Source organism: Athene cunicularia (assembly GCF_003259725.1).
Source record: "Athene cunicularia isolate RWA chromosome 5 unlocalized genomic scaffold, athCun1 chr5_part1, whole genome shotgun sequence".
In the NCBI taxonomy this organism is placed as follows: Eukaryota; Metazoa; Chordata; class Aves; order Strigiformes; family Strigidae; genus Athene; species Athene cunicularia.
The window spans coordinates 12,201,393-12,216,822 of NW_020799101.1; the positions used below are offsets into that span (position 1 = coordinate 12,201,393).

At 36.4% G+C, this 15,430-nt stretch overlaps 1 protein-coding gene across 1 annotated transcript in view; it reads right to left on the reverse strand.

The window, feature by feature from the left end:
• The window catches only part of TECPR2 (tectonin beta-propeller repeat containing 2), a 39,627-nt gene that overhangs the window by 10,051 nt on the left and 14,146 nt on the right, over positions 1-15,430 (reverse strand). The window contains exons 12-16 of the mRNA XM_026849129.1: positions 14,111-14,252; positions 12,542-12,782; positions 11,693-11,782; positions 10,590-10,823; positions 6,835-6,983 (exon numbers count right to left, since the gene is read on the reverse strand). Of these exons, the coding sequence (XP_026704930.1) occupies positions 6,835-6,983; positions 10,590-10,823; positions 11,693-11,782; positions 12,542-12,782; positions 14,111-14,252 (856 nt within the window). The remainder of the gene's footprint in view (positions 1-6,834; positions 6,984-10,589; positions 10,824-11,692; positions 11,783-12,541; positions 12,783-14,110; positions 14,253-15,430) is intronic.

A 15,430-nucleotide genomic window follows, 5' to 3' on the forward strand; every position in this document is an offset into this window, starting at 1 on the left:
AAAAGATCCTAAAACACCTGTAAAAGAAAACCCTATGAACTCAGGGAGGGAGTAAAAAAAAGTCAACAAGTATTGACCAATTCTGTAAAGTTACAATCCATCAGGATGCAAAATACATCCTGCAAGCCACAGGAACACTGGAAATGCATTCAGTAGTAGGCATCCAGTGCTAAAGCTCTGGACTAAGTACGGTCCCAGGTAAAGCATGACCCCCAAATACAAGGCTATGCAATGTGTTAAACTACTGGATAAAAACAATAGTAGCCCAGGGGTCAGGGATCAGAAATGAGGGCACTGCTTCCCAGATAAATGATCATTTGCTAGACTGTGCAGTCCAACCTACTCTGCCTTGCTAACTTTTAGGTTTCATAGATCTGGGTTCAGTAGACAGGGTCTTCCTATAGACCAGACAATTTAGCAGCTCTGTAGGAAGGGTCAGCCGAGCAGGAGAGACACCACAACCCAATCCTCCAGCTCCCTGGGAAGGCAACTGATCCCTAGGCTGGTCTGCAAAGTGAGGTCGTTAGCACCTCATCTGTTTACATCATCATAAATAGGGAGACAGTAGTACACCGTGGGGAGGAGCCTCCAAGCTCCTAATTCAAGGTCAAAGGGTCTGACCTGTCGACAGTTATCGCAGGGTGTCTCCTTACTCTGTGCAGACTCCTTGGCTCACTGAAGTTCTCTTCACTGACCATACACTCTGAGCTTAGCACCCACATTTGCTGCCTCGATTTACTTCACAAAAGCTAAGCCCCCAATTACAAACCTCTCAGCTAGATCCAGCCCCCACCCCCCCGCTTTTAAAATCAAGCAAGCTGAAATTCAGTCACACAAAAAACCCCAATAAAAACTGCTATAACCAGAATTCAGAAAATGCAGATGTGGCTTTATTGAAATTGAAACAAACAAACAAACAATCCCCCAAACTCTTAGTTTATACTTGCACAAGTAATTTTTTTATGACTGACTCTCCAAATCACTTTTCTAGGACTCCTATTTATTAAATACTTCAGGCTATCCCTATCATATGAACAGTTCCACTGAAACCAAGGCACATGCTTGCTAAAAATGTATCCTTCACCTATGAATTTTTACACCATTACATTGTTAAATAGAGTAACTTTGAACTACTCTCAAAACTCAATGATACTTGTAGTTATTTTATTTACCCAACTGAATGTTAAATATATTTCTTAATCTCTCTGAAAATTAATTAAACTTATAATTCTGTGTTAGCTAACTAAAATATGGGCACATTAGAAGAGTGGAGATGTGAGGATGTTTCTAGTACAGAACAAATGAAAGTATGAAAACAGAAGGTTCTCCTTCTAACAGTTTTTGTTTTCAGTGTAAGTTAGTCTTGTCAAAAAACAACTATACCACCTTGAGGTCGTATTTCAAGAGGATACAGAAGGATTGCCTACTCAGTTTTCTGGGTGTATCTAATTTTGTGCACTTTTTGTGATCTGAAGCTTCTGGTACTGATAATAATTGCTATCTAATGTGACAGGTTACATGGCCGCTTTTCTGAACATAGCGATAGCAATGCCTTAAAACAAATATCAGAAGGCTAAAACTCCAAAGCAGAAAAATACAGTGAAATATAGTAATAGCAGTTTTCTTAATTAGCAACAAAAAGGAAGATAAAAAGCACTGAGCTGAGCAATGGAATTGGTGTGAGGCAACTTTAGTAAAAATGCTGGAATTGCACTTTCTCAGTATGTAAAGCACCTTTTATGTAACTCATGATTTCTTAAGAAAGGCATGCCTCTGAAGAATAGTACACATTCTAACTTAAACATTATGGCATTCTAAGTCAGCTAAACAAAACAGACTGCAGCAGCAGCTTTGATCTCCTTATTTGCAACCTGCCTCAATACAGCTGCTCTGACTACTGCCAAACATAGTTTTTTCTCTACATCATCTTGAAACATGCAGTACTCCAGTAAAATCCTCACCCTATTAATGTCTTCATGAGGCCTCACATGAGTACAGATACATGGAACAACAGACTAACTATAGATAACCAGAAGGTTTAATGAATCTATTACCTCTCCAACCTAAGCAGAATTGGTCTAATAAAATACGTACTCTGCATCTCATCTTAGTACTCCAAAGCAGCACTCATAGCAACTCAGAAACATATCTGTGCAACAGCTAGGTAATGCAAGCTAGTCTGTGCTAGTGAAAAGAATCAGACTTGAAAAGAACGGTGATGTGAATTATGCATTGAAAGGACAGAATTTTCCACAGCTAGCAGTACTTTCAAAAGTAGCATGGATGATTCTGAAGTTAAAAAGCATTTTCAACAGAAAAACTTCTCCCCCTCCAAATATCCAATCCTTGAAGATTATTTCAAAGAAACGCTTCCTACCTTTCAGCCTTGATTTTGGCACCTACCAAAAAAGATGTAATGGCAAAATCTGACCATGAGGAGTGCTCACCACTTCCTCCTGTACCACTTAACACCAAACTGGCCTTAATAATAACAGAAATCTCACTGAAAAATGCAAAGGCAGGCAGATGGCAGAGGAAGAAAGTCTCCAGATTTGCATTAAGTGTTCTGTAAAGTAAACAGAATTGTATTTAAATAGAGAAAATTAAACAAATATCATGACAACCATTTCTAACAAGTCACCACACGTCTGTAAGGCACAACCAACCTCCTTACACTGAACACAGATTAAGAAAAAGGAAGGTATTGAAAAGACATTAAATCTAGTGTGTATTGATTTTGCAGAATTACAGATAAAAATATAATTTGAAATTTAGGAAATTTAATTACCATTTGCTAGTTTTAGCAATTTTGAATGACAGTGAAAGTGTGAACTGCAATTTCTTTTTTTTTTTTTTTTTGGAGGGGGTGTGTGTGTGAGAAGAAAAAATGGGTCTTCCTAGATCAGTAAGAATTTCGACCATCTTCTCTTACCTACGATACCAAGCTTAAAATATAAAGTGACAATTACTAGCTCATTTACACGAAGAGTACTAAATCAAAGATTTCTCTAACCTGGAATGCACAGACTGCAAGAGACCATTTTATGGCAGACTACATACTCTTCTGCTGACATCCTAGGAACTACAAAGGATCAATGAAGGCCTTATACAATAGCCAAACAGCAAACATTTCTTTAAATAAACCCTTTTTACTCCACAGTTTGTACAAGCTATGGGGATAATTAAACAGACCTCACAATTTAGTAAAATTGCTTTTTCAGTCCTATTCTCTATGAAATTTGGTTACAAAACACCAAAGAGTAGCAATTATGCAAGTGATAATTAATAAAATGTTTTAACCTATTTTTAGAGTAAGATTGTTTAGAAGCAAAAGATGATTGTTCACTCATTACAAATACTTGCCCTGATCTTTGTTTCCTTTAATCCTCTTAAATACAGTTCTGCTTATCTGATAGATCCCTTAATGTAAATCTGACAAGGTGGTTCTTAAGGCCAGTTTTTATGTTAAGTAGTATTTGTAGGAAGTGAGTGTTTCTCAAGATCAGATGTTGTCTGAAATCTTGAAAGAATTCTTTTAAACAAGCATTCATCTTCTGGGGACCTTTTAAAGCAATTTGATGATTTTAAACTTTTGATCAATTTCTACTCCATATTCACCCAAATTAGTCTTACTGACTATATCTATTTTATATTTTATTTAAAATTATTATTCTTTTAGGCCAGGAATCTGAAAAGCATTAAATCTTCACAAATATACACATACATAGAAACATACTTTGTAGTATCTACATAAACAATATTTGTATTTCCTACTCATTTTTAAAAAATGAAATGTAATGTATATTGAGACATGCTACAGCAGATAATAGTTTTATCCTGTATATTAACAACAGAATGAAAACCACTTTCTATTTCCTGGACTAAAATAATTTCATCAAAGAATTTTGATCAGCTTTGTAAATGTCCTTAAAGCAGCTTCCAAAAAGCTGCTTAACTACGTAATTATTTTGACTTCTAAGACTGCAGAACAGAATGGATGAAGCACAGAAAACATCTACATATAAACTATTACTGCTCAAGATACTGTAATGATGTTATCAACCACTTCTGAAGCGTTGGATAAAATAAAGAGGGAGGGCAAAGAACATAAAACGTTTTTCATCTCAAGAGATACCACAGTAGGGTGTTACAAAGAGAAGCAAGAATTATTTTTTTTTTTTAAATCTAGACTAAAACAAAACATACAGCACTGCAGAGCAAAGACTGAACTTAAATTATAATCACTGATTTTAGCATGAGTAAAATCTCATCAAAACTATTGTCTCTGAATATTTTTGTAAAGGTGTGCAAAGATGGTTGATGTGCAATTGCAGCACTCCTTTAACAAGAAGTGACACCATAAAAACAGAGTCTGTAGCTGCTCTCAAGCTGTTCATGAGTCATGAGATCTGGAATATGGCAAGTCATATTGGCTCTGACATTTACTAGGGAATGAAATATCCATAGTTGGTTTTAAATTACGTTATCTGAGAATACTCCTGTACTTAAAGCAAGTGAAAGGCAATTTTGATTTCCTTCAAAAAAAAAAAAAAAAAAAAAAAAATATTTCTTACAGTATTTCTGTTGTTCTGAAGATAAAGTGAAGCAGCATGAACTGTGCCAACATCAGTTAAGGGACAGAGAACAGTACAGTGCTGCTAAAAAGCAAATATTGACAGATGTCCATGTGGACGGAAATGTCCACTTTTCAGCCATCACGTTATATTTGTTATCCAAACACTAAGAATTTGGAAATAATTTTCAAGTTCTTGTATTTTCTTATTTTGCATTAAGCCTTTGTAAAAGCATGAATGGCTGCTCCTTCAGTACTTTAATGACTTTGTTTAACGTGTTGGAATCGTCTCAAAACAAGCATGTAACCCATGCGTTTTCATCTTTCTGCAAGCAATGTTTGAACTTTTGCCCTTTCATATTGACCCATTACATTTGCAATGTCAGATGCTGGCAAGATAACAAGAAAGAGAATGACACTGCTCTGGCTATCAGGTGGTTATCATTTTGGAAGGCAACATCACCCAGCTTCCTTGAAAAGCTAATATGATATAATTTTATTTTCAGCTTTGTCCACTTAAAGACTTTCTACATAAGGAAGTCACTGCTAAATAGTGAGCCACAACAAATTCCAATTTCTTGTATTGAGTAGTTTAATCTACTTCAGTAGAGGAGAATGCACTTAGTACAGACAAAATAGTATCAGTGTAGAAAAACAGCTTTCTGGGCTATTTTACTGGATAGACAAATCTTTGGTAAGAAAATACTACACAAGTTTAATTCTCTCTGTCTCTTGGCAAACTCAGTTTAAGTGAAACACATCCTGGGATGTGTTTTCCCCCTTTTTAAGAATACTATCCTTATAGAAGACATCATCACCCATATCCTCAGTCTCCTCTTCCTGCTGCCCTACCCCGTTACCAGGGAAAATTTGTCTCACAGATTACTCCAGAAGGACCCACTGGCAGCACTCAAAGAATGAGCAGTGTAATCTAGCCCTTGTTGCAGGTGATACTGACTGGTACTTATTTCTCTGTTCTGCAGAACAAGGTGCCATTTCTTCAGGTCTGACTGACCACATTCCCAGCACAGAACAAGTCTTGCCAGTGCTCTGCTAACTGATGGGATGCAAACCTGCAGTTTCATTTCCCCGCTTCCCTGCCCTTCTTTGCTGTCACACCCTGAGATTTGCAGAAGGAGCTAATAATTGGCTGGTGAGAGACAGGCAGAACTAGAAGCAAATGATGTAAAAAACAAATAAACTATTGCAAATCCACTGCCACAAGTTTACTTTTATTTCTTAATATGTCCTTTCAAAAGTACCACACATTTCAAAATCTTCAAGAGAAATTCTGTAACATTATAAAATGTAAATCAAGTATGCAAACACATCCAGTGCTACTATGCTAGATCAGCAGACAGTTCAAGTGATTTCGTGCCAAGGAGCAAAGAATGAAATCGGTACTCAGAGGTCAGCTCCATTCCAACCTATGACACAGAAATTACTCCCATTTCACAGTTTAACTTACAAAGTATTACAGCGGCAACAAAAGCAAGCACTGAGGTTTAAAGGAGAGATTAAAAAAGAAAACAGACACTGGAGAAACCTATTTTGTCCATTCTCTATATTCAAAAAAGATGCTTCCAGAGTACTTTAGGAGGCTTCTTTCCACTATGATCCTCTCAGCTCGCAGGTAGAAAGGATATAAAGTTTGCCCATTCTGGGAACAAGGGAGAAGCGGTGCAATGGTACTGCACATTTACTAAGCACTGGATGATAAATCCCTAAATCCAGGCACAGCATGCTGGCAAGCATCCCAGACTCACGAGGGTGAGGATGAAGAGGGAGGCAGTCACTTCAGCACCATGCCACTTGAGCAGAGCCTCCCCACACCCTCTGCTTTGTGCCGTTTGCCAGTCCAGCCCCCTGGCTAGCATTGAGCAGGTATGCAGTGTAAGGTTCAAGGTTGCACTCTACTACATGCCTATAAAGTTGCTGTGTAAGTTTCATTTAGGATAGAAAACAAAAACTTCCACTTCTGAAAAAAAAAAAAAAATTTGTACCTATTAATTTGGGATGACTTACAGTGATAAGGCAGCATATTCAGAGTATTTTATACAGACTCTGGGGGATTAGTTTTCTGTTTGGTTTTGGTTTTGTTTTGAGAGAGAAATCCTGTAGAATTAAAAACTTTGTCCTACACGTTTAAGTTACACATTTAAAATCTGTCTCTACTGTTTTCCATGAGTGCTAAAACTATTCTTTTTCAAATGCATAGAACTAAACCACTGTGCTAAAAAGAATTGTAATCAACATTTTACCTGTATGGGTGGTTCAATCATTATCCATGCAGGAAGCATCAAACTTGGGTTAAGAGGCTGAGTTCCTACACGGAAATAAATGCCACCACTGGTATCACAGGCCCAAACATGCTGATTTCCACAGGTCAAGCTGATCAGCTTTACAGCACCTAATAACAAACAGACTATTAGCAACCCAGCATTTTCCTTTCAAATTCAGCTACCTGTGAGAATTTATTTAGATTCAATTGTATTAAACTAGCTTTAAACAGTCACTTAAAAATTATTAAAACTTAATTAACTCGTGAATAAAGCCAACAGGTAGTGTATGAAGAAGGTATTTCTCTTAAATCTAAAAATAAATACTAAAATAAATACTAAAAACATGCTATTAAAATAACTGAATTCAAGCAGGGAAACATTCTGTGACAAATATTATCAGTGCCTAGACAAACTTTCACATGACCTAATGTGAACTTTTCTCTGTAGCTGGCTGTGCTTATAGTTTTAAAGGTACTGATCTGCTAATACGTTCAGCAAAGAACATTCCTAATGCTACCAGCACTTTAAAAATATGAGAGAATATGAATTAGACATTTCATTGTTAACATACCAGTGTCACATCTGTAAATAAAGGAGCTGATTTTCAAATGGATTTATATTCAACAGTGTGCATATTCATTACACCTATCTCAAAAGTGCTCCAGTACTTCAACACTATGTAAGTCAGCACAGTGAAAACAAAGCTCCCAAATAAGTACATTTTGGAATTTTGGGGTGGGGTTTTTCTGCATACCCAATCGCACCCATCAATCTTGCTATTACAAGTTTGCAAAGATAGTAGAGAAGCATACCTGATATTTTAGACTAAAAAGAACTACTAGTTAACTGTCAACCGGATCCTTTACTCTTTCACACTCATTTTAAAATAGCCATCTGATATGTAACATTTGATTTTTATTTTTTTTTTCTCCCAGTGCTGGGACAACACAATGCTAAGTAATGGAAAACATGTTCTACAGAAAGAGGGACCCAATCAGTACAGATATACTACAGAAGGAATGCTCTGGTCAGACTCCAAACTACAGACTAAAAATAGGCCTTGCTGCTTGATTGAACATGCCAGTGCTGCTTGGGATATCCCATTCTTGGTAACAGTTCTGGTGATGTGAAATCTTGCAACAAATCCATGTAAAGGTGCACCATATACAGCATTCCTTAAAAAGAGGGGTGCAATTTTATCCCACAGAGTACAAGTTTAAAGCATTTATTTCTGCAGCAGGCAATACTCCATCATTAGGCTTGCAGAGGGAAAGAACAGGGAACAGGACTACACAACTTCATCTTTTAGTTATCTGTAATAGTTAACAGATCTTCTCATTAACCAAAATGATTTAGCTTTCTGAATTATAGGAATTCAAATCAATTAATCTCACTCCAAAATTTCCTTTAATCACACAGCTTCATATTAAAAATAAATGACAAAACTATACACAAAAACTTCTGCTGGGTATAACAACAACTGTAACAGCCACAACTATAACATCTTTTTACAAGCAGGGGCTTGACATTTAGCTACAAAGTAAAATCTTACTTAAAAACTAATTATTCCTTCTAACAAAGTATGACTCAAAGTAATGGCTTCATCACATGATGTCTCAGCTGTTGAAATGTTATGATCCAAACAAGCATCAGAGCACTCAAACATGGAATCACATATCACCTACTCGGCATAGCTGGTATTATTTACGTCTACAGTACAATTTGATATTTAAAAAGGCAGCTCTTATGTAAATGTTTTGGGGTTTCTTCCTCCCACTTACTGTTTTTATCTTAGGAGAAGGTCATGCTAACCACATTCATCCACTGTTTAGAAAAAGCAGCACAATTCAGGGGCATTGTTTATTGTTCAAACCTAAAGGTCATTCTGTTGTGCTTAGAAACCTTGATACCAATAGTGGAACCCTAAGCAAAATAATTTAGTAGATACTACTCCCAGTACATAGTGTAAAGGCAAGAGGAAGATACTACCAACATGAGTATTTTACCATTAATGCTGGCAACCCCATTACTTCCATATAGAATTCTGAATTGCATTTTACAGCAACTTGCCTGGTTTTTTATTTCCCCCTCAAATTACAGTCCTAATATGTCAGGAATAAACTTAAACATACACTTGAACAATAATAACAGTTTGCCAATTTCTTCAGCCCCATTAGAGCAAATAAAGGCTCTTATAACCATGGATATTGCACTATCTTGTCAGCAGTGATCTACCACATGCATTCAAATGGACGAAAATGCCTAAAACATTTTCAGACTTGAGTATTAATACACAGTGACAGGTAAAGTGGAGCATCTGAAGTATTTCCTGACCCTGGATTTCTGCAATACCACCACCACCGTGTGCTGCGAAGCTAACAGGAACAGCTGAATGTAAAGCTTGAACTTCTGAACTGCTTAAGTTCACAAGCCAGATATTATAGTCAGATAGCACCAATTACACTGATTACCTTTATGAATGCTTTGAGATTTTTAGACAATAGCAATAAGTTATTTATTATTTCAGTTAAACAGTTATTATCTAAACTGCTGGAAAGCAACGGTATCACAAGAAAGGTTTTAAACTCTACTAAGCAACATGAGAAGGATAGTGTGGACAAACCTATCCCGTAGGTCAGTGAAGGTAAAAGGCATCATTCAGTGCTTAAACTATGGTACTATTAGTGATTTGAAACCAGTTCCTCAGGTCTGGAAAACCTGGTGTATAACTGGCAAACAAATTAATTTTAAAAGACACATTTTTAAAAGTTTGCCATGAAGTATTACTAATTGTATAATAAAATTGCACATGAGACTAAAGTCTGTCAGCTGTGTCTGCCTTTCCTTAACCTTGAAGTTAAAATTGCTTGTCTATTCTCAGACCAGTCATGAGTATTGACATTAAAAATGGAAAAACTGCAACAGTTGAATTATTTTTAAAATGGTGCAAGAATGGTGTAGTCTCAATTTTTTGTTATCTTCTCTCAAAGCAGGAACGCATTAATAATGTTCTAACAGTCAGACTATCAAAAGAAATAAATCTAACTGGAATATTACTGGTGAAGCTGACGAGTGGCCTGATTACCCCAGAGCCAAACTGGGAGGATATTTTAATCATCAAAACACTGTCAACAACTTTGGTCTTATGCCTAACCAAATAAAAAGAGCAGCTAGCCAACAGCATGTTCATAACATTATGCTGAATCATTACATTAGTATAAAGCTGAACATAAGAGTGTTATCAGCTGCATCACACTAATGGATGATGCAACTCTTGGAGCATTATTTTTCCCTGAGAGGATCCTAATGAAGCTTCAGCCACTCCATTAAGAATGCATTTAACCACAAAATTCAGGGCCTTGTGTATGGAACTGCCCAGGACCACATGACTATGGTTACACTGCAGTACAAGAACTAGACTAGTTAAAGCTACTGGTACCCCTGCACAGCACTGTGTCAGGCCGAGCTCTCTCAGACTGACAAACACATGTAACGTATCTTGCAAACAGTAAACAGGCTGTCTCCATCAAAAGGCTAAATGAAATATCCTTTGAAAGCTGTAGTCATTCCTGATGTTTTACAGTCCTCTACTATGAGGCCCATTATTGTAAGGTACTATTTAAACCAGTAAATGTAATATTCCATCTCAGTAAACCAAAAGATACTTCTCAAGAAAAATACTGGCTGTCTGCTAAGAGAGTGAAGAGGTAATCTACTCAATAAAAATGTCATACCTAGTTGAGAGAGATCCAGTTTTGTCCAATGCATCCCCGTTGGACAGCTGGATGAAAGCGTTCTGATAAATATCTGCCCAAGACTATCCAAACCCCAGATGGCATCCTGGCAGGCAGAGTAGTGCACCATTTCAGCCTCTGGTGGCAGCTGCACCGTAGAAGGTCGAAACTGAGGATTCTGATCACTGACACAAAACAGATCCTTGTTGCTTTGGCACAGCCACAGAAAGCTTCCTATGGAAAGGGCATTTCTGTTATTAAAAATAATTCCTAATCCACTCAGAGAAAGCTTACACATCTGCTCCTGAAAAAATGAAGATGAAACCAAAGCGTCTCAGCTATGTCCACACAGGGTAAGATTCTGAAGAACAAATATGCCTTCAAAGCCCTTACTTGGGCACCTAAATACTTCTTTTCTCAAATCAGTTAAGTAGTAAGTGATCTCATTTGAATAAACATCTCATTTAAAGCAACTAATACAGAGAAGACATACATAATAGAGTACTATCACTTCCCTTTATTCTTTTTGTCTTCTTTATCCTTGATAATTGCCTTTGAAGAACAGCATTCCTCTTCAGCTCCAAATCACATTTTTGCCAGTAAAGCTAGTGTACTTAGATAACACAATTGCTAACTATTGTAACTAGCAGTTAAATTCTTTAGCATGGTTGTACTTTTACTGATAAAACGTGCAATTTTTCCGCAATAATTGCACTGACAGGAGATGTACTTTGTTAGTATAGGCGTTCCAGCAAAGGATGCTCCAAGATTTCACATTACAAATTCTGGCAATTCATGCTGCGGCAATTTAGGAAGTTACTGCTCCTAAAGTACTCCCCATTTCTCTGTTGGATGCCACTCCACACCAAAGGTGGCAGAGTGAATTATATGCCTTTTTTATCTTCAGTAGTTTTACAGATGTATTTCCATCTTACTTCAAATATTTTTGATCCCTGCATACAGAAGAGGCACCCAAAATCTGTAACTAAATTTCAATAATTAAAAGTAATTCAAAGTAATTAAAGATCCTGAATTACTTACACCATCAATTCCACTCTATCTAAAAATCAAGTATTATATACCTGCATTGCTGATTCACTAACCTTCTTTAGATGAAGCTATGGAAGCCAACACAAAAATCCATTTTGTGGCAGAAGCAGTACCACGAGGCACAATATTATTCCAGTAAGTGCCTTGAAAAAAAAGAACAGTGGTATTAGTATGAAACTTAATTTTCTATTAAAATTTGTTATTCTTTAAAATAGTAACATTTTAAAGAAATTCTATTGCAATCTAGATATCATCTAGAGAAGATTTTGTATGTAAATCTTTCAAGAAAATATTGGGGGGCAGGGGGGTACCTCCTACTGACACATATGTACACATATGTACACACACAGAAAAATGGAAATGCAGAAAAGAAGAAGGGAGAAAATTAATGGTCTTCAACAGGAGACCAATTTTGGTGATGAGGTTAATCAGACAATGTTCTAGGTCTATTCTTAGTGTTCAGCTGATCAAAGATATGTACCAAATAAAAATTCTATTTTGAGAAATATAGCAAGAAAAATAAAGTAATTCCTCTGTAAAATCATAACATTATCATTTTGCATAGTCACACTGATCATGAACCAGGCTCCATTGTGCTAGATATAACAGGCACAATGGCTTAAGATTGCTTTCTCAAACCAGAGAAAAGTGTAAATGCTAAAAGGAATAACTTGCACAGTTCACTTGTGGACAATTAATTTTCCATTAAAAATATTTCCCTTTAAAAGGCAAAGTATTAAGACCAAATGCTAAGGAATCACTTCATTTTTAAACATGGAATTGTTTGTTAAAGCTGCCCTGACTCTCCATGGGTAATTTCTGTGGTGACAGAACTGTAGTTAGTTACTTTCTTCTACTCATTTTTCTTAACTTAAAAATATTAGCTGTAAAAGCACACCAACCTATTAAGTTTCCCTTTGCCACATGGAATTCATTTTTGCCTGAAGAGATCCAGACTCCACTGCCATTAACTCCAAGGAGGCTGGGTTGACACTGAAGCTGTTGTGACCAAAATGCCATTCGAAGTTTATCAGCCACCTTCTCCACAGGCGCCTGAGCTGCTGTTGCCACTGTGTGAGTTGCCTGGATTATCGTCTGGAACAGGCTGCACTGGTCAAACACTACATAATCAGTGATGCTTACCTGAGGGGGGGAAAAAAAAAAGCATTCCTGATAATTAGGTTAGCTTTTGGATGAACTGCTGAATTTTTAATGAGAAGGTTTTTTAAATGTGTGTATTTTATATACAGGAAATCTACCAAGAGTTTAGAAACCTTCAAAGTGTAGGAAGGGAAAAATAAAACCAGTACATTTTGAGTAAGAGTCTTGACAATAAACCAGAACCAATATTAAACATCAGCTTACAACTCCCTCCTACCAAACAATCCACTTTAAATTCTGCATTTTAAGAAAGCCCTTTGTTTTGGGATGACTCTTCTCTCCCCCTAAAAACATGCTGAACTCTGCAAACTAAGAGGTGAATTTTCAGTTTCTCAAAGGAAGAGAGAAACTTGCATAGTGTAGCAATTTAAATCACATCACAAAACTTTGTATGTAATACTCCTTTACAACCACCTCATGGGCATTTTAATTCATAAGGCAGGAGGAGGTCTAAATAAAGCAATTGCCCAAGTTTTGTCACGGACAACTAGGTTGGCAACACTCTGGGATACTCCTAGAAAGGAAAGAAATGCTTAAGAGCACAAAAAGAAAAGCAGTTTGCCAATGACCTCAAATCCAAGCTACTCATGACACCCACATGCAAGAATAAATTATATGTACACCTGAACTGAAATTCTTTTAACTTAGGTAGACATGTAAACAAAGAAGTTTTCTGTGTAACTGTTTTTGTACCCCCTTCTCCCTCACACCTAACTCTGGGGAAAATAAGAAAAGCTGGGGAAAAGAGAGTCAGGAATTCTAAATCAATACCAGGGAGTACTTCCAGTAACTTTGTTTTTACCCACATGATCTCTGACTAAAGCAAGCAGTTCCACATGGTTCAAAGAAACCTCAACTGAATGGAAAAATGTGTAAGAAGAGCATTTTTGCAAGGCTATTTATTATTTATTTAATCTAGCTAAGGAAAAGGTTATGTACTGGAAGACAAGAGAAAGATGGCATTCAGCAGCCAGAGTCAAACGCTCTGCCTAAACAGCGTGTCCTAAGGCTGCTGTTAAGACACCAAGTTACATGCACCATATGGCCTGGTAGAGCATTTCTTATGTTCTTGAAAACAGCTGTGAAACTGCTCTGGATGACCATGGGATGATTTTTTTCCCCTCTTTTTATAGCACAGATGAAAAGGGATTTCAGCCATAGCCACACTGTGGTTTTAATATATTGAATAAACAGTGCTATAATATATCAAACAATTAATTGAATTTTATCTTAGAATCTCATGGGGGAACAATGAAAATAATAAACCCAAGTAAAAGACTAAACTGAAAGCAAAATAAAAAAATGCCTACTTGCCACCAATGGTTATCATCTCCTTGTGGTTTCTTTGAAACTATACCAGTTCTGAACCACAGATTTCCATGGATATCCAAAGCCCATAATGTCTGCTGATCTCCAAGGGTTATGCACACTGGTTCCAAAGCTTGCATTTCACTGGAAATGCAAACAAGGAAAAAATTAAAAACCTTAATTCAAATTTATGCTGATGGTATTTTAAGGAAGCTGATATAATGTTAACAGCAGTTCAAAATGATCGAACTCAGTGTGGCCAAGCTCAAAACCACATTTCAAATTTCCACAGTTATTCAGTAATTCAGATTTTATTAGTTTGCATAAGTAAAAACCATTCAACAACAAAAAAGTAAGTTCTTTAAAGATCACTCAAGATTTGAAACTTGGATACATAACAATAAAACTAACCAAAACCTAATTTGTTCAGTAAATAAGAAATAAAGATTTGTGTTCTTTAACGTTTTGATAAAGCAGCTTCATAAATGCATCTCCTCCAACTTCTTTAACCTATTCTGAGAACAATACTAGCAGTTCAGGGACCATAAATAGAAAACTCAACCTAACTATATGGCAAAGATAATGTTGTGTTTAGGACGATACGTTTCCTGTATAAGTACACAATTTTCAAGCTCAAAAAGTCAACAGGATCAGGTGATCATATCAGACATTTAAAAGTCACCCAACAATGTTATTTGTGTCAGAGAACATTTCTCAACAATTTAAGAACAAATAGGGATTGTTTTCTGTAATTTTAATACAAAGCTCAATAACATCAAATGTACCTAAGGGGTAGGTCAAGCAGATATTTTCATTAAATAAACTAATTAAAGTACATGCGAATTTCAGATCTGAACAAGACACTAACTGTCCTTAGACTTTCCAAGAGCCAAGTATCAGGCTGGGTGGTAACACAAGTTAAAGCTTCACAATAAGATATTCAGTAGAAGATAAAATCATATGATGACAAGAACTGGAATTTCTGCCTATACTTGCTTCAGGCTGATGTTACAAGAGAGACTATATTCTAGATTCTCAGAGCCAGCAGTAAACGCTCAGTGCTTTTAACTTTATCACAAACTAACTACTGCAAGCGTAGGATCAGCTACAAAGCTAAATACCAACTACACAGAATATTTACAAAAATCCATGACTAGGAAGTGGAAAAGTATTATCCAGCTGTGTGGGTGACCAAGAAAATGCTGAGATTTAATCTCAGAAAAAATTCACTCAAATATCTGGAGAGCTCATTAAAGCTATTATGGCAAAGATTAAAGAAACAGTATTTAATTAGAAAAGTCATATTGACAGACATAAAGATA